Source organism: Salvelinus alpinus, chromosome 15 (assembly GCF_045679555.1).
Source record: "Salvelinus alpinus chromosome 15, SLU_Salpinus.1, whole genome shotgun sequence".
NCBI classification, from domain to species: domain Eukaryota; kingdom Metazoa; phylum Chordata; class Actinopteri; order Salmoniformes; family Salmonidae; genus Salvelinus; species Salvelinus alpinus.
Window position 1 is genome coordinate 25,579,492 of NC_092100.1, and position 21,966 is coordinate 25,601,457.

The 21,966-nt window shown below is 44.0% G+C and overlaps 2 protein-coding genes across 6 annotated transcripts in view; one reads left to right on the forward strand and one right to left on the reverse strand.

Moving 5' to 3' along the window:
- Positions 1-14,187, forward strand: part of LOC139539790 (septin-7-like) — a 34,573-nt gene extending 20,386 nt beyond the window's left edge. For all 5 annotated transcript variants that reach the window (XM_071343082.1, XM_071343084.1, XM_071343085.1 and 2 more), the window contains 11 exons: positions 2,168-2,274; positions 4,852-4,952; positions 5,110-5,244; positions 7,917-8,034; positions 8,151-8,243; positions 8,410-8,506; positions 11,284-11,335; positions 11,457-11,585; positions 11,868-12,003; positions 12,109-12,254; positions 12,380-14,187. In XM_071343082.1, the coding sequence (XP_071199183.1) occupies positions 2,168-2,274; positions 4,852-4,952; positions 5,110-5,244; positions 7,917-8,034; positions 8,151-8,243; positions 8,410-8,506; positions 11,284-11,335; positions 11,457-11,585; positions 11,868-12,003; positions 12,109-12,254; positions 12,380-12,419 (1,154 nt within the window). In that variant the 3' untranslated portion in view covers positions 12,420-14,187. The remainder of the gene's footprint in view (positions 1-2,167; positions 2,275-4,851; positions 4,953-5,109; positions 5,245-7,916; positions 8,035-8,150; positions 8,244-8,409; positions 8,507-11,283; positions 11,336-11,456; positions 11,586-11,867; positions 12,004-12,108; positions 12,255-12,379) is intronic.
- Positions 14,183-15,179, reverse strand: LOC139539792 (C-C motif chemokine 4-like). The gene is made up of 3 exons (XM_071343086.1): positions 15,047-15,179; positions 14,723-14,843; positions 14,183-14,537 (listed from the first exon to the last, which is right to left on the reverse strand). The coding sequence occupies exons 1-3, from the start codon at positions 15,108-15,110 to the stop codon at positions 14,405-14,407; spliced, it is 318 nt and encodes a 105-aa protein (XP_071199187.1). The 5' UTR covers positions 15,111-15,179; the 3' UTR covers positions 14,183-14,404.
- Between the last annotated feature and the right edge of the window lie 6,787 nt (positions 15,180-21,966).

The window sequence follows — 21,966 nt, forward strand, 5'->3', positions numbered from 1 at the left end:
CACAAGAAGCATTGCCTGAAGAGATCTCATAAGATTTAAGATTAAGAATTGTTGGCTTGCATAAAGCTGGAAAGTGTTACAAAAGTATCTCTAAAAGCCTTGATGTTCATCAGTCCACGGTAAGACAAATTGTCTATAAATTGAGAAAGTTCAGCACTGTTGCTACTCTCCCTAGGAGTAGCCGTCCTGCAAAGATGACTGCAAGAGCACAGCACAGAATGCTCAATGAGGTTAAGAAGAATCCTAGTGTCAGCTAAAGACTTACATAAATCTCTGGAACATGCTAACATCTCTGTTGACGAGTCTACAATGCATACAACACTAAAGAATGGTTTTCATGGGAGGAGAACACGGAGGAAGCCACTGCCGTCCCAAAAAAACATTGCTGCAAGTCTGAAGTTTGCAAAAGTGCACCTGGATAAAGGATAATAGATATATTATTTCTCCACGTATCAGTGTTTGGTTATTCATTTGCATTTCTCACCAACATCAGCAAGCGGTCACACTCACCCTCAAACTAACAAAGGATGAGGAGGCTCTAGGCTAGTGACCAGAGTTGAAAGCTCTTCAGCTGCATTTTTATGCCAGGATTCCAATCGAGTTAATATTGCATTTCTAAAAGAGTTTATTTTTAAAAATTTAAGTATCCTGTATTTTTATATATATTTTTCTAATCCAGTGAACTCTGATCCTAATTCTGTTCTCCGCGGTGTCTAATTAAACCCAAAACGCAGGTGAATGTCCCAGGACCGACTCAGAACAGGGTCTCTCTCTATCTAGGTGTTATAGATCCATGCTGCATGCATGAGAGGCAGAGAGAAACAGATGATCCCCAATACCAGATTTCAAGGCCACAGAGAGGGGAGGGTGACTGGCTGTGTGTGACTGGCTTCCATTAGAATGCCTTTGTAACTGCTATCAGGCTCCAGGGCATGTCATCTGCAGGCACTCTGTCTTCTCTGCTTTAGCTGCACACTCCTGACCCTCCATTCCCCTCAGAGAGATGTAGGAGATGCACTTACGTCCCACCCCCCTTCTGGTTTGAGAGGGTGACCACCTCCAGCATGGGCCAGGTACTGGGATATGTCAATTTACCCAGCAGTGACAGTATGTCTGTTACCTCCTGGTTAAACAGTGTGTTTAAAGAGCCAGGGATTCTGTAATCTAGTGCTGTTTGTCAGCGTCTTGGTGTGGAGGAACCGCCCAGAGTCTGCACCTCAAAGAGCGGGTCTGTGTGAAGGTTAAGAGAAACACTGGAATCTGAGGATTTCACAACTGTTCAGAACAACCTGACAATTATCCGGGATTCAGTCATCATCATTTGTGGTGATTTGGTTGTAAATGTAGTATTGTATGCAGAGATGAACACATACAACCCCACTCATCTAAACAGTCAGTCATTATCAGGCAGTCTTGATGGAAGAGAGAGGGCCCCATGAACCTCCCCTCAAGTTTGTTTTATGTTGTGCTGTTACGATTTTCAATAAGTGATCCCCTTAACCCCAAGAACATGTCTTGGAGCAGTAGTATGGGTTGACTTGTGGTGGGGTGCCCCCTGCTGGGACCATGGTGGTAGTGCTGCTGTTGCTCAGCTGCTAGTGGGTTGGTCCTGCTGGAGCATGCCAGGCAACCTTCCCTTTACCCTACTCCCTGAGCACCGGAGCAGTCGCTCCCCAGCACAGTTTGCCAGATGCCCACTCATTAATCACTGTAACATGTAAGTGGGAGATGTGTGTGTGTGATCTGTAAACTAATGGGTCATATAGTCAAACCGACAACATGCTGAATGATTCTAATGTCAGGGTGGGAAGCAAGGGGAAGGAACATTGGGAAGAGAGAAAGGGAGAGATATGTTTTATTCCCTCGGACTACAAGCCTATTCTCTGGCAGATGCACTTTTGACCTTTCCCAGTGAGACACGGAATCAGCTTTGTATATCCTGTGCTGCAGTTCTTTGGGACAGAGATGACCTTCAAACCTTAGACTGTGACTGTGTCACTACAGGGTGTGTATGATGTTAGTAAGTGTGTTGAAGTGTATGCATAGGCAAATGAAGGCTAACTGCTGAAACATGTTGGTTTGACCTATGTTATTTTAGCTATGGTGTTGGTGGATTACATGGATTGACAATGTAACTGATGTCTGATCTCCTTAACTCCTCCCATAGGGGAGTCTGGATTGGGGAAATCCACGCTCATCAACTCCCTCTTCCTGACTGACCTGTACTCCAAGGATTACCCAGGGCCATCCCTACGGATCAAGAAGACTGTTCAGGTAGCCCACATCCCTCTCTCCTCGACCTCTCACCCCTGACCTAACCTACCTCTCGTCCATGTTTGTCTCGGGACTGGGACTACTCCCAAAAACCCTCCATTCTCTCTCTAGCTGGTTCCAAATCTCCCTGGGCTCAATCCTCCCCCCTCACCTCTCTAACCATCCCCCATCACCAAACACATGTGGAAATTCAACACAACCAAAGGCCAGAGATCACACAGCAAACAAACCCAATTACCACTGGATGGTTACGGTGGCCAGGTCAGAGGCAACGCACCCAGAGAACCAGCAGGTGAAGAAGCTGCATCTGGAGGACCAGGGGAGGGGAGGGAGGGGTGTAGGCTAGTTATGGGTGTTTGGGGAGGTTTGTGTGGTCTCGATTTAGAATGGGGACAAGGAGGAGAGGGGGAGAAGTTGGACTCAGGCGTGCTGGTTCCTCTTGGTGCCTGAAGGGGTCAGTAGGAGGTTAGGAATGTTCCCATGAAACTCAACACCCAGTGGTGACTTTCCCACCAAACACTAGACTGCCATCTGAAGCATCCTGTAATAACCTCCTGTCTTTATGACACATATGCAAAGGCACACACACACACACAGGGGTGGTGCTTGATATTTGGGTTCATACTGAGAGCACTGATGTGTTGGAGTTAGTAACCATGGCAGGCACGTGCACAGATCGGGGTCTACCTGTTCAGAGCACCTACCCCTTTGCCCTACCACTCGCCAAGTGCCCTTTGTGGGTGGTGACATTTTTTGTCTTTCGTTCTGAATCCAAGGCAAGTCGCCTTGACGTCGTCAAGTTCGCCACCCCCCGGCCGTTGGTTGGTTGCGCCTGTTGGTCTGCCCTGTATGGAGCTCGCACGCCCCCAGTATCCAAACACTCATGGCTTGAGATGCAGTCACCGGTCGAGTGTGTGTAGCTACCTAGTTTAAATATCAACAGTACTGCCACAGCAGCTGCAGCATAACATTTTATTAACACTTCATTTTCATGATCAACAGTACTGGGTCTGGTTGGCTGATGGCCTACCCACAGTAGAGAGAGGCAGAGAGACCTAGGGAGGAGCAGCTGCATCCACGACCCTCCGACCCAACTCATCCCTTCTTCAGTCAGGAGTTGCATGTGTGTGTCAGGGCAGCAGCAACACAGCTAGTCTAGACTCTAGCCAACCACCATACGCTAAAATAACCCACACAAGCCACTAGCCGGCCATATATCATGAGTTAGAAGATTATTAATAACATATTATGAAGTTATTTAAGAGCACTGAAGATAAATCTCAATCAGAAAGAAAAAGCTAGCTATAACTAGGGGCTCCCGAGTGGCGCATCGGTCTAAGGCACTGCATCTCAGTGAAAGGGGTGTCACTACAGTACCTGGTTCGAATCCAGCCTGTATCACATCTGGCCGTGATTGGGAGTCCCATAGGGCGGCGCACAATTGGCCCAGCGTCGTCCGGGGTAGGCCGTCATTGTAAGAGCACTTAAAACTTGCCTGGTTAAATAAAAAAAGTATTTACAAAAAACTATAGCAGATTTACATCAATGATCAGCTGATAGACCACTCTTTACCGATGTCAATCATGTCTTTAGGAGGCACTAACTAGCTTGCTTACAATTTGAGATCAGTGAGTGTGTTGCCCTTTTTTCATTTTGAGCCCCTCCCCCCTGAATGATCTGTGCGTGGTCCTGAGCCATGGTAAGTCACAATCTCCTGAAATTAGAATCGCAGTCAAAAGGCTGCTCCAAAAAATGTGTTTGTGAGCGAATGTTTAACTTCACTTTTGAATGTAGACAGAAATAAGCTGTTTTGCACATTTGTTGAGGCCTGAGATTCCTGGTTGTGTCTCAGGGGTCCCTGTGGTTCCTGCTGATGTGTTTGATTCTCCATTGAGGAGTGTCCAATGTTTAGGAATGGAGCTGTTTGCGTCGGCCAGATCCACAGTGTAAATGTGGAGGGGTAGACTTGGGGCAAGTGAGCTGTGTGATGTGGCCGCTGAGGGGTAGAAACGGGAACAGTATTTACATTCCAATCAATCTCTTAACAATCTCTTATGTTTGTCAAATGGTCACATTCTGTCTACTCAGATTTCACTGAACTGATGGGTGTGTATTTTGGGGGGTTTTCTTCCTTTGTTTTTCATTCACTGAAGTTGATTTTTAAGCAGATATGCAGACACACACACACACACACACACACACAAAGTCAAACACTTACAAAAGTGTTTTGAGTGCTTGATATATGCCCAGCTTGAAGGAAAAAAATGGTATGTGTTTAGAGAGACTGAAAGGGATCAACCCAAAATAACTACCCTTGTGAAACGAAAGTATGCAGCCAAACAGAGAGCCGCTGAAACTAACAGCAGCAGGGAGAAAATGATATATTAGTCTCCTAAACTGTGAGAAGAAAAAATCTACCAACACCATATCACTGAGTCCTAGCTTCCACTGATCCAGAACCACCCCCTGGGGACAACGTGATGACGCTATTGATGAACTATAGTGTGTGGAGGCGCTGAGGAATAACATGGGAACTATGGAGTGCTGTTTTAGAGAAACTGTGTTGCTGTTTTACAGGTGGAGCAGTCCAAGGTTCTGGTGAAGGAAGGGGGTGTCCAACTCACACTCACAATCGTCGATACACCAGGGTTCGGAGATGCAGTGGATAATAGTAACTGGTGAGTATTGGGAGTAATTGTGAGCATGTATGAATGACATAGTTTGTATGTTGTGTAGGAGTGTGAATATATGCTCTCTGAATCAAGGAGAGCCTACATGTAGAGTAAACAACATTTTCCTATTTTCTCTCTCTGTCCTTAATCATCCCCCTCTCAGCTGGCAGCCTGTCATTAACTACATTGACAGTAAGTGTGAGGACTTCCTGAATGCGGAGTCCCGGGTGAACCGAAGACTGATGCCAGACAACCGGGTTCACTGCTGCCTGTACTTCATTGCCCCCTCTGGCCACGGGTGAGTACTGACACTGACAGGCCTTATAAGCCATGATGTTATTGCTTCTATATGCTTTTGATCGTGTGCCTTTGTCATTATCTATGCATCTCTGCCTGCCTATGTGTGAGGCCGAACGTGAACATGAGTGGATTGGAGTGTAGGCGTAGCCATGAGTTCACATGTGAGTGGGAAGCGAGAGAGAGATGTAGGCTGCCAACGTTGTGACCCACAAGGTTGCATAACACCCACTAGACTGAGCGTGCTCTGTGGAAGATGTGATGGGAGCGTTCTCACCATCACTGAGCCAGCTAATCAGGAGGAAGCAGCTCGCTGAGGAGCCCCTGAGCTCAGAATCTCTGGGAACGGGAGGTTTTAGTTTCAGCCTAGAAAATCGCCTCAATAGCAACTCAGCTAGGCCCACAATTTGTATCATAGCACACCCTATCCAACCTCACGCTTTTTAACAAACCATGGTTGCTGTAATTATTAGCAGCCATAAGGAGTAGGGACACATGGTTGCTGTAATTATTAGCAGCCATAAGGAGTAGGGACACATGGTTGCTGTAATTATTAGCAGCCATAAGGAGTAGGGACACATGGTTGCTGTAATTATATGCAGCCATAAGGAGTAGGGACACATGGTTGCTGTAATTATTAGCAGCCATAAGGAGTAGGGACACATGGTTGCTGTAATTATTAGCAGCCATAAGGAGTAGGGACACATGGTTGCTGTAATTATTAGCAGCCATAAGGAGTAGGGACACATGGTTGCTGTAATTATTAGCAGCCATAAGGAGTAGGGACACATGGTTGCTGTAATTATTAGCTGCCATAAGGAGTAGGGACACATGGTTGCTGTAATTATTAGCAGCCATAAGGAGTAGGGACACATGGTTGCTGTAATTATATGCAGCCATAAGGAGTAGGGACACATGGTTGCTGTAATTATTAGCAGCCAGAAGGAGTAGGGACACATGGTTGCTGTAATTATATGCAGCCAGAAGGAGTAGGGACACATGGTTGCTGTAATTATTAGCAGCCAGAAGGAGTAGGGACACATGGTTGCTGTAATTATTAGCAGCCATAAGGAGTAGGGACACATGGTTGCTGTAATTATATGCAGCCATAAGGAGTAGGGACACATGGTTGCTGTAATTATTAGCAGCCATAAGGAGTAGGGACACATGGTTGCTGTAATTATTAGCAGCCATAAGGAGTAGGGACACATGGTTGCTGTAATTATTAGCAGCCATAAGGAGTAGGGACACATGGTTGCTGTAATTATTAGCAGCCATAAGGAGTAGGGACACATGGTTGCTGTAATTATTAGCAGCCATAAGGAGTAGGGACACATGGTTGCTGTAATTATTAGCAGCCATAAGGAGTAGGGACACATGGTTGCTGTAATTATTAGCAGCCATAAGGAGTAGGGACACATGGTTGCTGTAATTATTAGCAGCCATAAGGAGTAGGGACACATGGTTGCTGTAATTATATGCAGCCATAAGGAGTAGGGACACATGGTTGCTGTAATTATATGCAGCCATAAGGAGTAGGGACACATGGTTGCTGTAATTATATGCAGCCATAAGGAGTAGGGACACATGGTTCCTGTAATTATATGCAGCCATAAGGAGTAGGGACACATGGTTGCTGTAATTATATGCAGCCATAAGGAGTAGGGACACATGGTTGCTGTAATTATATGCAGCCATAAGGAGTAGGGACACATGGTTGCTGTAATTACATGCAGCCATAAGGAGTAGGGACACATGGTTGCTGTAATTATATAAGATCCTGAAATTCTTAGAGAAAATGTCAGTTAGACCCACACATGGTGATGTATTAAGAGATCAGAGGTCATGTCAGCCCTTGCCTCTGACCCCCCTGCTCCTGATAATGTGGAGACAAATTCAGAACATGACATTTAATCTTTGTCAGGTCTGTCTCTCTCCCCACACTTCATAAGCCTCCTTTATTCCTGTGACCTGTAAACAGCTGGTCTATTGCTCTGTATCTCTACATTCATGGAATACTCAGCACCCCCCCACCCACCCTTACTGCTCTGCCCCCTCCAGGCCTTCCCTCCGGTCCCTGGACAGAACTCACTCTCTCAGGCCTCTGAGAAGAATAGCCCCTTTGTCCACCTACTCCCTCACCAGCCAGAGTGAGAACAAAGAGAATCCCTCATGAGCCCACCATGACATAATTATTAGTGGTCGCTAACTGTAAAAAAGAAAATACAGAAAAATAAGTCAGTCACTGTTTCTTTGATTCCTTTGTACCCCCACTGTGTTTTCATGCCGGTGACCCTCTACCGGTGACATAATGAACTGCATCAGTTTGAGCATAAAGTCTACTTATGGTGTTCGTGATATGTCGGAAACTCAAACATTTCCAATTTGCTAACCTAGGCGGAAGAGTCGGATCCTGAGTTTCCCAATTGGGAGGTATCAAAATCAACCAAAATGAAGCTCTACGCAAATAACTTGCGTTACCTTTAACTCTGAGGTTCTGAATTTCCGACATGGCGTGAATGCGGCATAACTGCAGAGAATTATTCAGGACTGTCACATCAAAGCATAGATCAGCCTTCCCTGCTTGCCTGTGTTTTTCTGACTGAATGACTGTATGATTGTGCAACAACAAACTCAGAATATATTTTTTTCAATGCGTGAATTCCCCTTTAGGCTGAAGCCCCTGGACATTGAGTTTATGAAGCGTCTCCATGACAAGGTCAACGTGATCCCTCTCATCGCCAAGGCAGACACCCTGACACCTGAGGAATGCCACCTATTCAAGAAACAGGTATGGGTGTGTGGTGTGGGTGTGTAGTAATTATTTGTGTTAGCACAAACACATTGTGTGTACCGGTATGTGTGTGGAAATAACTCATGTCATTTTTACCTTCAACTCATCCTCAGATCATGAAGGAAATCCAAGAACACAAGATCCAGATCTATGAGTTTCCTGACACAGAGGACGATGAGGACAGCAAGCTCATCCGGAAGATCAAGGTAGTGTGCAAAGAGAGTGAGAGAGACGGATAGTCAACCTGTATCAGTTCACACTAGTCCCTATCTGCCCTTGTTTATCCCTGTCAGTTTGGTTATCTAATATATTGTGGATACTGTACAGGCTCACTGATTAACTGACGCTGGTCCCTCTGTCCCTGTGTGGCAGGAGCGGATGCCTCTGGCAGTGGTTGGCAGCAATGTGGTGATCGAAGTAAATGGCAAGAAGGTCAGAGGTCGTCAGTACCCCTGGGGCGTGGCAGAAGGTAGGTTCAGCATGTTCCGGCCTGGGTTCTCTGTTCTCTGGCTGAGATGAGACGAGATATTGGCATGCTGTTGTTGAGGGTTGTACTGAAGAAAGCTCTTTATTAATGTCACTCACTGTGCCATGCTTGAGGACGGAGTACAGGAGTGTGGAGATCCAGTGTAGGGAAGCTGCATGGTCTTCCAGGACCCCCCCCCCCCCCCCCCACACCAGCGGATAGTGTGTCTTACAGGGATTCTGGAAAAGGGGGACAGGGATCTAATAGGATATCATGGTCCCCCTGACAGTAAACACTGTACTGTACTGTACCACCCACTGACATCAGAGAGAAAGACTGTCACCCTGTTTTTTTTTCATCATTGGCCACGATGATCGTTGTTGTTCTCCACTTGATTTTCTTTTGTTTTAGTCCCCTAAAAGACAATTTTTTTCATTTTCAAGTGTTGCTCTGTGGTTGACCGTTTATCAGTCTTTCACTTTTTCATTCTTTCTTTTCTCTTTTTCCTTTCCATCTATTCTTTTCCATGACTGACAGAGGGCATTTTTGGTAAACAAAACCATCTCTCACTTTTTCTACTACTCTCCCTCAGGCCTTCCTCCCCTCTTCGCCTTTATGTTGCTGTGACATTCGGTTGATGGTCAGTGGTCATGGAGAAAACGAATGGCTGTTCAGTGCTGACGCTGCTCCTAGAATAAAGCAAAATCACCCTCTAACTTATGTTTATAGGTGCCTAATTATCTTAATATAAAAAGTCATACATTTTCCAAAACTCTGAGCCACCTTTATCTATTTTAGTCATCATTTGGCCACTCATGAACACTCATACAATTATAGACATGTTAAGAGATAAAGGCGCATTTGCACAAACTTATTGTATACATAATGTCAATGTATACACATTTTGCATGCATGCTCTACAAACATTCGCTCACGTATGTAGCTACACACTCTTGCTCTAAATCCTGGTGTCATGATGCTGTTTGCTGGCACTCCATACCTGTAGTTGCACTCTGTGTCCACAGGGGGTCGATCACACTAGTATACTGAACAAAAACATAAACTCAACATGCAAGTTCAAAGATTTTACTGAGTTACAGTTCATAGAATGAAATCAGTCAATTTAAATTAGGCCCTAATCTATGCATTTCACATGACTGGGCAGGGGAGCAGCCATGGGTGGGCCTGGGAGGGCGTAGGGCGCTTAGGAGCCAGGCCCAGCCAATCACAATTCGTTTTCCTCTCCACAAGGGCTTTATTACAGACAGAAATACTACTCAGCACCCCTATCCCCCTCAGACGATCCGGCAGGTGAAGATGACTCCCGAGTGGCGCAGCGGTCTAAGGCACTGCATCTCAGTGCAAGAGGCTTCACTACAGTCTCTGGTTCGAATCCAGGCTGTTTCATATCCGGCTGTGATTGGGAGTCCCATAGAGGGCAGTGCACAATTGGCCCAGCGTCGTCTGGGTTTGGCTGGGGTAGGCCGTCATTGTAAATGAGAATTTGTTCTTAACTGACTTGTGTAGTTAAATAAAGGTACAAAAAATAAATAAAAAGATGCCGGATGTGGAGGTTCTGTGCTGACGTGGTTACAAGTGGTTTGCAGTGTGAGGCCGGTTGGATATCGGCCGGCGATATTTCTGTTGTTTTAACGTCAGAGCACTGAAAACAGTGAGGGTGCAACAACCATTCAGTCCAGCATACATCAGGAGTTTTCAGCCAATCGGCCGAGGGTGTATCTTTCCATCAGAGCTACAACCCTGCTTTGTTGTGTCCCTATCACCCTGTGAACTCAACCCTCATCCACTCCCGTCCCATCACTGAGGCTGGCCTGCCCTGCCAGCCATCATACCCCCTCATGTAACCCCTGGTTCAGTAGACAGTCAGGGTGGACAGACACTGGTTATGGGGGTCACCTGGGCAGGACCTGGGCTCCTGTGTGCCCTTCCCTCCCTCTGTCAGAAGTCACTCAGGTAGGTGACATCCGGGGATTGTTTGGCAGATGGGGCTCTATGCATGCACCTCATCATGGTAAGGTGTCCTCCTCCTGAGATCCACAGCTGACAGCGGGATGCATATTAGGTTTAGCCCTAGAGGAGGTGGGGCCTGGGGAGAGGAGCCATGTTTTGATCAGGAAAGAGGAGGAATCCACATCCTCAGCAGCAGCACAGCGTCTCTGCAATCCTTTTCCAGAATCCCATGTGATCTTCTAACCGTGTGTTTGTCTGAGCAGAGAGACTGTATGGCCATCTAATCAACTGAAATGAATGGCTTAGGGCAGTAGTCTGTCTGATTGGTGAGATGTTTGTCTATCTGACTGTTGTTGTTTACTCCATGTATACTACTGAATGTCTGTCTGAACAGTGGTCAAGTGAGATGTCCTGTCTCTGTGTTAGCAAGCAGTGATAGGTTTGACTGTCTGTGTGTAAACTAAACAATGTGTCTGCTCAGTGAACAGTCTGACTGACTGAGCATGGCTCATGAATTTGTGGGTTGACTGTGTCTGTCTGTGTTTGACTACCTAACTGTCTCATCAGCTAATAGGCTGTGATTTAGATTGTACACTTGACTAGCTGAGTGACCCAGTGCTTTTTGGCTCCAGAAGTAGAGATTGTCCCGTTTGATCCGAGAGCCCTTTGTGATGTCGTTAGACACCAATTATTATTGGGAACTCTTGGAAGTGGTGTGTATTCTACCAGTAGACACAGTAATGATGGCTGGCCGTGTGATGAGATTCATCTCAAAAGGTCTCTGACATCTCTCTCTCTTCCTGTTTCAGTGGAGAACGGGGAGCACTGTGACTTTACTGTGTTACGGAACATGCTGATCAGGTGAGAGACAGAGGATGCATGTCAAAGTGATTTATACCGCAGCATTTACAGTATGTACAGTGATATTGTTATAATTAGTGATATCGTTATTTGAGATAACATTACCAATTCCCTCCTGTAGGACCCATATGCAAGATCTGAAGGATGTGACCAACAATGTCCACTATGAGAACTACCGCAGCAGGAAGCTTGCTGCCGTCACCTGCAATGGAGGAGTGGACACCAGCAAGACCAAGAACCAAATGACCAGGTAGGAGAGAGACCCTAATCATCAGAGGAAATACCACAGATCTGATATGTTGAATAGTATTCAGACCGTAATAATCTCAATGATGTTAAAAGAACAAATAGCAATATCATTAATTTGCTATGAAGCTTATTTCATAGATTAACCTTTGGTTTGATACTTTAAGTAAGGTATTGTCATACTGTCGTTAAGTGACAGTTGACAAGACTGTATTAGATGTGATTCATGAATCACTGGTCACTGTTAGTGATGCTTGTTGTCTGGTCTCTCACCTTTGACCTGTAGGAGCCCCCTGGCCCAGATGGAGGAGGAGCGGAGGGAACATGTCATGAAGATGAAGAAGATGGAGACTGAGATGGAGCAGGTGTTTGAGATGAAAGTCAAGGAGAAGAAACAGAAACTGAAGGACTCTGAGGCCGAGGTGTGTGTGTGTGTGTCTGTGTGTGCCAATGGGGACAGGAGAGGTAGAGGGAGTGTTTGTCCGTGTGGGGGTGTATTTGTGTCTTAAGTTTTTGCCACTTCTCAGCTGGAGCGACGCCACGAGCAGATGAAAAAGAACTTGGAGGCTCAGTATAAGGAACTGGAGGAGAAGAAGCGCCACCATGAGGAAGAGAAGTCAAACTGGGAGGCACAGCAACGTATACTGGAGCAGCAGAAACTTGAGGCTTCTAAGTAAGTGGCTGACACATTTACTCATCCTAGCTCTTTTTCTCTCAGACAAACATATAGTATGTTATCTATTTCTCAATGCAATGCTGAAATGTGAAATCTCCCTTTCCCTTCGTCTCTTTTTACAGGACCATGGAAAAGAACAAAAAGAAAGGAAAAATCTTTTAAGAGTTGAACCTATTCCTCCTTATGAAAAATTACAAACTTGTTTTTACATCCTTTTAGATTGTCACACGATCTGTAACCCGCAAACCACACCACACACACACACATATTGTACTATAGTAGACATTCCATACCAACATTCCAAATGTATGTTTCTCTTGCAGTACATGTCAGACATGGACCTCACACATCACTAACTCACTCTCATACAGTACATACAACAACACACCCCAATTACACACACACACACACACACACAGCCACATCGCTCTCTTGGAGTCTCTGCCAAAACCTTAACCTTTTATGTGGGAATGCATGTGAAAGTCTATGCCTATTCTTGACATGGAGGAAATGATGTCCCTCTGATCTTTGGAGTTTTACACATGGCAGGCACCATGCATAGTCATCCTTTACACAAGTGTACTACAGACTTGTTTTCTAGATGCTGCTCTGGCCACTTAACTCGCCTGTTTCTTCCAGCAGAGGCAGCTCAAGTCTTAGACTATTCACAAGCACACTCCATTGTGACATGTGTAAACACATAATCATATACAGTCTGAAATTCCCAGAACACCTGGTACATGTGCATGTTAAACACCACACTTGGGAGTGTGTGTACAGGGGGGGGACAATGTAGGTGGTCATTAAGGGTTTGAGTCAGGTCGGAGAGTACAAGAAAAAAGGAAAATAATTGTGTGGAATGATAATAGTGAAAAGCCAAGACCAGATGAATAAGCCAGGTTCAGGAAAAAGATGACCTATCTCAAATGTGTGTGTGCGCGCGCGTCTGTGTATAACTGTAAACGATGTGTTTGAGGTCCTAGATAATGCCTGATAATGCAATCAGAACCATGCCTCCGATTTTTACTAATAGAACACACATAACGTTACCAGGAACATTGTCAGTGTCATAGCAACATTCTGGATACTGAAGTAGATAATCATGTCCCTATTATATAGATGATATTACACAAATTGCATGGGTGTCTAAAACAATGATAACCGTGACTATGTTTTATTATGTGAAGTGATGGATTTTGTGGAAGCCCTGAACCTAAAGCCCTATCTATCCCTTGTCCTCTCTCTCCCTGACTCGTCCTCTGTTCTAAAGACTGTGCTGAAAGCTCTATATGCATGGGTTTGTCCCAAACGCATGGTGAGACTAACACTAAGCCACACTGTGTGACACCTCAAAACCCTTACCTCTCTGAGGATCGTCAAGTTTTATTTTAATATATAATGTATGGTTGGAGAACTAAGATTTCTTAAACCCAGTAGGATCATTACAGTAAGTGGTTCATAAGACAATATTTTAGCCTAGTCTTGATTTTACAAACCTGTAGAATCTTAACAGATGCATCGAAGACATGCAAAAGGGACAGACGCGTACAACACACATCTAATATCTAACCCCTGTACTTCTTCTCTGGTTCACATTCATAATGGAAATGACTAAATTGTTATATCATTCACAACTGAACACAAACTCAAAATCCCTGTGAATTAACAGAAGACAACCTTTGACCCAACCTATACTGGTCAGTAAAAGGCTCAGTTGAGCGAAGTTCTGAAACAAACGTTTTCTAAATAGTACTTTAACCAATCCCTTATCCTAGAAACCCCATAAAAGGTAGTCATAACTTTAGGATTTTTCTTTTGTATTGTTTTTTTTTATATGTACACTGTTTTCAGCTTTATTCGGTTCTTCCTTTTATCATCTGTTCTCTATCTAACTGTACATTATTATATTAAAGATGAGACTTATGTTTAAGTCAAATGTTCTCATTTTATTTAAGCAGTGGATTCTCACATACAGTATTCACATACACAGAAACATGTGTGTATATCCTAACACTCCTTTCCCAATTCCATATGTTGCAAAATAGTAATTGCTGCATTCTAAGTGATAAACATGTCACTTAGAATGCATTGCTTGCATGTTGATGACGGAATAGTCTTGTGAGGTTTGAGTCATGATGAGGAGGCTATCAAGGATGACTGGAACCCTCAATGCCGCTACTTGTGGCCACAGCTGCTGGCTGCTTGACCCGGTTGAAGGCTTTCTGTACCCACGGCACACTTGACTGGAAGCAAATCACTCTGCCCTCAACAGTTTTGACCCTGTCGTAGAGGGATAATGGTACAAAGGAGAAATATCAGGCGGGTTCTGTTGCTTGTATGATTGTTGCAAGTCAGTGAAAGTCACCAGTTCTTCTGTCTTCCATAACTGAGACAATGCTAGGGCCTCAAACTAAGCAGTTGTCCTTTTGGACTGTGGCATCAGAGGAAGAGGAACAAACACTTACACAAATGCTGGTCGGGGGCATCCACTGTGAGTCTTCTGGATGGATTCGATCTTCTTGGGGGGCACTTTCATTGTGGAGAAGCTGAAACAGCAACTGTCAGGTGATGACTCCAGTCCAAGAGCTGTGGGGGAATAAGATGTCAATTAGAACATCCTTTGATTACTATTTCCTAGCATAAGACATAAGGCAACCGACCCAAGATAAGTATGACAAGCTCTTTACAGGTATATAATCAAAATCATGAAAGGAGTCACCTAGCCAAGTTATAAAAGGGCATATAAGCACACATTGGTTACAATCCTCATGAAAACTAAATGAACTTACGGATAGCATAGGACTGGGATACTGTCAGCAGCAATAACCCAAGAGCCAAGCAGGTAGTCTTCATGATGATTTGAGATGTGTCGAAAGTCTGGCTTTTGACCTGTCTTTGTTTTGGTTCCTTTGTAGTCTGAGTCCATAATGGTTGCATCTCCTCATATAAATACTGTCGAAGATGTATGATGGAACTTCCAGAGTTATATTAATATTTCCTAGACGATGTCCAATTTCCATACACCCCCATAGCCTGCCAAGCACTACAATATCTATCATCTTTATATTCTATTTCCTTGTCACTTCCTTTTTGAAAGGCAGGGGCCTGTAAACAGGCGATGAAGATAAGATTAAATGCAGTGCCACCACAGTGCTTGCAAATGATCTCTAGCAACCAATTGTCACCGGAAAGTGAATGACGAATCATCACAAAAAGTGGATGAAGCAGGAAAGGGTCACACTGTATCAGCTATTTGAAGCTGTGCCATCATCAAACAACATTACTTTAACAGTCTTCGAAGAATCTGAACATTCTGTTGTCCTCTTGCATTATTTAGTTGTAATAGGTAAAAAAAATGACTATATACAATTACGATCACCACAAGCCTTAATAACAAACAATATTGAGATGTACAGTGCATTCGGAAAGTATTCAGATCCCTTGACTTCTTCCACATTTTGTTACATTACAACCTTATTCTAAAATGGATTCAATAGTTTTTCCCCCTCAATCTACACACAATACCCCATAATTACAAAGCAACAGCAGGTTTTTTTACATTTTTGGAACAAACAAAATAAATTACTGAAATATCACATTTACATAAGTATTCAGACCCTTTACTCAGTACTTTGTTGAAGCACCTTTGGCAGCAATTACAGCCTCGAGTCTTCGTGGGTATGATACTACAAGGTTGGCATGCCTGTATTTGGGGAGTTTCTCGCATTCTTTTCTGTAGATCCTCTCAAGCTCTGTCAGGTTGGAAGGGGAGTGTCGCTGCACAGAAATGTTTAGGTCTCTCCAGAGATGTTCGATCGGGTTCATGTCCGGGCTCTGGCTGGGCCACTCAAGGACATTCAGATACTTGTCGAAGCCACTCCTGTGTTGTCTTGACTATGTGCTTAGGGTTGTTGTTCTGTTGGAAGGTGAACCTTTGCCCCAGTCCGAGGTCCTGAGCGCTCAGAAGCAGGTTTTCATCAAGGATCTCTCTGTACTTTGCTCCGTTCATCTTTCCCTCAAACCTGACTAGTCTCCCACTTCCTGCTACTGAAAAACATCCCCACAGCATGACGCTGCCACCACCATGCTTCACCGTAGGGATGGTGCCAGGTTTCCTCCAGAAGTGACGCTTGGAATTCAGGCCAAAGTCTTGGTATCATCAGAACAGAGAATATTGTTTCTCATGATCTGAGAGTCTTCAGGTGCCTTTTGGCAAACTCCAAGCGGGCTGTCATGTGCCTTTTTACTGAGGAGTGGCTTCCGTCTGGCCACACTACCATAAAGGCTTGATTGGTGGAGTGCTGCAGAGATGGTTGTCCTTCTGGAAGGTTCTCCCATCTCCACAGAGGAACTCTGGAGCTCTGTCAGAGTGACCATCGGGTTCTTGGTCACCTCCCTGACCAAAGCCCTTCTCCCCCGATTGCTCAGTTTGGCCTGGCGGCCAGCTCTAGGAAGAGTCTTGGTGGTTCCAAACTTCAACCATTTAAGAATGATGGAGGCCACTGTGTTGTTGGGGACCTTCAATGCTGCAGAAATGTTTTGGTACCCATTCCCAGATCTGTGCGTCGATACAATCCTGTCTCGGAGCTCTACGGAGAATTCCTTCGACCTCATGATCTGGTATTTGGTCTGACGTGGACTGTCAACTGTGTGACCTTATATAGCCAGGTGTGTGCCTTTCCACATCATGTCCAATCAATTGAATTTACCACAGGTGGACTCCAAGTTGTAGAAATATCTCAAGGATGATCCATGGAAACAGGATGCACCTGAGCTCAATTTTGAGTCTCAAAGCAAAGTGTCTAAATACTTATGTAAATAAGGTATTTCTGTTTTTTATTTGTAATGAAGTGCAACAAAAATCTAAAAACTGTTTTTGCTTTATTATGGGGTATTGTGTGTAGATTGATGAGAAAAATATATTTAATCTATTTTAGATTAAGGCTGTAACGTAACAAAATGTGGAAAAAGTAAAGGGGTCTGAATACTTTCCGAATGCACTGTATATATGCATGCTAGGTCTACTGTATGACAATTTTCATTTGGTCAAATGACACCCATGACATCAGGAAACCCCCAAGCATTTTATATTTAAGGTCATTTTTTTTCAAATGGGTGTGAAAAGGAAGTGTTGGGGAAGCTACTCTGAAAATATAGTTATATACAGTGCATTCGGAAAGTACTCAGACCCCTGACTTTTTCCACATTTTGTTATGTTTCAGCCATATTCTAAAATGTATTAAATCATATTTTTTTCTCATCCATATACACACAATACCCCATAATGACAAAGGGAAAACAGGTTTTTTGAAATGTTTGCAAATTTATGAAAAAATAAAAATATTTAGACCCTTTGCTATGAAACTCAAAATTGAGCTCAGGTGCATTCTGTTTCCATTGATCATCCTTTAGATGTTTCTACAACTTGATTGAAGACCCCCTGTGGTAAATTCAATTGATTGGATATGATTTGGAAAGGCACACGCCTGTCTATATAAGGTCCCACAGTTGACAGTACATGTCAGAGCAAAAACCATGCCATGAGGTCGAAGCAATTGTCCTTAGAGCTTAGAGACAGGGTTGTGTCGAGGCACAGATCTGGGGAAGGGTACCAAAAACAATTCTGCAGCATTAAAGGTACCCATGAAGACAGTGCCCTCCATCATTCTTAAATGGTTGAAGTTTGGAACCACCAAGACTCTTCCTAGAGCTGGCCGCCAGGCCAAACTGAGCAATCGGGGGAGAAGGGCCTTGGTCAGGGAGGTGACCAAGAACCCGATGGTCACTCTGACAGAGCTCCAGAGTTCCAGAAGGACAACCATCTCTGCAGCACTCCACCAATCAGGCCTTTATGGTAGTGTGGCCAGACGGAAGCCACTCCTCAGTAAAAGGCACATGTCAACCCGCTTGGAGTTTTCCATGAGAAACAAGATTCTTTGGTCTGATGAAACCAAGATTGAACTCTTTGGCCTGAATGCCAAGCATCACGTTTGGAGGAAAACTGGCACCATCCCTAAGGTGAAGCATGGTTGTAGCATGATGCTGTGGGGATTATTGGTCCATCATTATTGGACCAATGGTGATTATTGGACAAACTGAATTGGTCCACCCACACAGACAGCGTTGTGAAGAAGGTGCAGCAGCGCCTCTTCAACCTCAGGAGGCTGAAGAAATTCGGCTTGTCACCAAAAGCACTCACAAACTTCTACAGATGCACAATCGAGAGCATCCTGTCGGGCTGTATCGCCGCCTGGTACGGAAACTGCTCCGCCCACAACCGTAAGGCTCTCCAGAGGGTAGTGAGGTCTGCACAACGCATCACTGGGGGCAAACTACCTGCCCTCCAGGACACCTACACCCGATGTCACAGGAAGGCCATAAAGATCATCAAGGACAACAACCACCCGAGCCACTGCCTGTTCACCCCGCTATCATCCAGAAGGCGAGGTCAGTACAGGTGCATCAAAGCAGGGACCGAGAGACTGAAAAACAGCTTCTATCTCAAGGCCATCAGACTGTTAAACAGCCACCACTAACATTGAGTGGCTGCTGCCAACATACTGACTCAACTCCAGCTCACTTTAATGATGGGAATTGATCAAAAATGTATCACTAGCCACTTTAAACAATGCCACTTAATATAATGTATATGTATATACTGTACTCTATATCATCTACTGCATCTTGCCATCTTTATGTAATACATGTATCACTAGCCACTTTAAACTATGCCACTTTTATGTTTACATACCCTACATTACTCATCTCATATGTATATACTGTACTCGATACCATCTACTGCATCTTGCCTATGCCGTTCTGTACCATCACTTATTCATATATCGTTAAGTACATATTCTTTATCCCTTTACACTTGTGTGTATAAGGTAGTAGTTGTGGAACTGTTAGGTTAGATTACTTGTTGGTTATTACTGCATTGTCAGAACTAGAAGCACAAGCATTTCGCTACACTCGCATTAACATCTGCTAACCGTGTGTATGTGACAAATAAAATTTGATTTGATTATTTTCAGCGGCAGGGACTGGGCGACTAGTCATGGTTGAAGGTAAGATGACCGGAGCAAAGTACAGAGAAATCCTTGATGAAAACCTGCTCCAGAGCGCTCAGGACCTCGGACTGGGGTGAAGGTTCACCCCCCCAACAGGACAAGAAAGGAGTGGCTTCGGGACAAGTCCCCGAATGTCTTTGAATGGTCCAGCCTGATCCCGGACTTGAACCCGATCGAACATCTCTGGAGAGAGCTGAAAATAGCTGTGCACTGACGCACCCCATCTAACCTGACGGAGCTTGAGAGGATCTGCAGAGAAGAATGGGAGAAACTCCCCAAATACAGGTGTGCCAAGCTTGTACCATCATACCCAAGAAGACACGAGGCAGGAATCACTGCCAAAGGTGCTTCAACAAAGTACTGAGTAGTACTTTCTGAATGCACTGTATATATAGCTACCAATTACTTCACACTGGAAGAAGTTAAGCTACACTTAAGCTAGCCCTACAAAAAAATATAGTTTACTCAACTAAACTTACTTTGAAAAAGTAGTTCACTACCTCCAAACTACTTTGTGAAAAATTATATGTAAATCTGAAATGTAAAATACTATAAAATGTAATAACAGAATGTGTAATTTATCCTATTAAACACACAATGTTTCAAGTGATACTTAGTAAGATATGTAGTGTGTAGTTCCAGTAGTTAGCTACACCGCAACATGGCAAAAAAGTAATTAACTACTGAAAATACTATCTATATTTGAATTTAGTTAAACTACCACCAAGCTACTGCAAAATGTTGTTAAATTACTAGTTGAACTACATATAGTTCACTACTCCCCAACACTGTGAAAATGTCAGTGTAGGACGCTGTTGCAGAAGTCTGTGGTGTGGAGCTGCCTGTGACAAGTGGAGATTGTACAGACAACAGATCTTATCAGATATTTTTTACACACATACATACGGTAGCGTTTTCATATCAGGCTGACTCCCACACACTTGCAACCCCTCATTTTCAACCCTCACAAATTTCCACCGACAGTTAATCATTGGTATTCTGCAATAATGCTAATGAGATTACTTCAGACCTCGCATGTATGTTCAATCAATGTTAAATGAATGTAGAATGTGTTTGGGATTTGTTGTCCCCCACAATTAAATCAGGGAGGGGACTGTGGATCTGTCTCCGTCCATACACGGTCTCATTCTTATTTTAGTCAAATCTGATATCTCAGCCGGCACTGGCCCGATTTTGAAGACACTTGTGTGAATGATGGTCTTGCCATAGAGATCCGGCATTTACTAAATTACACTGATTGGCCAGATGGTGGAGGTATAACAAGAGATTGAAAAAGCTAACATTGAAAGGTCACACCCCTCACCCCGTTTGACCTAAAGTATGAATCAGTCAAGGATATTCGTATTGTAACACAATTTGGTACACGTTGCAAATACTGTCAAGACTCAACATATGCAAGAACATTTGTATCGACCACACGATGGCGCTTTAACGGGCACATGTTTATATCTTGATTTGTATTTGTATTTGTATTTATTATGGATCCCCATTAGCTGCTGCCAAAGCAGCAGCTACTCTTCCTGAGGTCCAGCCAAATTAAGGCAGTTTATACAATTTTAAAAACATTACAATACATTCACAACACACTGTGTGCCCTCAGGCCCCTACTCCACCACTACCACATATATACAATACAAAATCCATGTGTACGTGTGTGTGTATGCTAGCGTGTGTATGTCTGTGCCTATGTTTGTATAGCTTCACAGTCCCCGCTGTTCCATAAGGTGTTTTTTTTTAATCTGTTTTTTTAAATCAAATTTTACTGCTTGCATGAGTTACTTGATGTGGAATAGAGTTCCCTGTAGTCATGGCTCTATGTAGTACTGTGCGCCTTCCATAGTCTGTTTTGGACTTGGGGACTGTGAAGAGATCTCTTCTGGCATGTCTTGTGGGGTATGCATGGGTGTCCGAGCTGTGCCCCAGTAGTTCAAACAGACAACACGACTGAACAGTAGTCCAGCTGCGATAAAACTAGAGCCTGTAGGACCAGCCTTGTTGACAGTATTGTCAAGAAGGCAGAGAGCGGTGCTGTCATGGACAAACTCCCCATCTTAGCTACTGTTGTATCAATATGTTTTGACCATGACAGTTTACAATCCAGGGTAACTCCAAGCAGTTTAGTCACCTCAACTTGTTCAATTTCCACATTATTTATTACAAGATTTAGTTGAAGTTTAGGGTTTAGTGAATGATTTGTCCCAAATACAATGCTTTTAGTTTGAGAAATATTTAGGATGAACCTTTTCCTTGCCACCCACTCTGAAACTAACTGCAACTCTTTGTTGATGTGTTGCAGTCATTTCAGTCGCTGTCGTAGCTGACATGTGTAGTGTTGCGTTATCAACATACATAGACACGCTGGCTTTCCTCAAAGCCAGTAGCATTAGTAAAGATTGAAAAAGTAATGGGCCTAGACAGCTGCCTTGGGGAATTCCTGATTCTACCTGGATTATGTTGGAAACGCTTCCATTAAAGAACACCCTCTGTGTTCTGTTAGACAGGTAACTCTTTATCCACAATATAGCAGGCGGTGTAAAGCCATAACACATACATTTTACCAGCAGCAGACTATGATTGATAATGTCAAAAGCCACACTGAAGTCTAACAAAACAGCCGC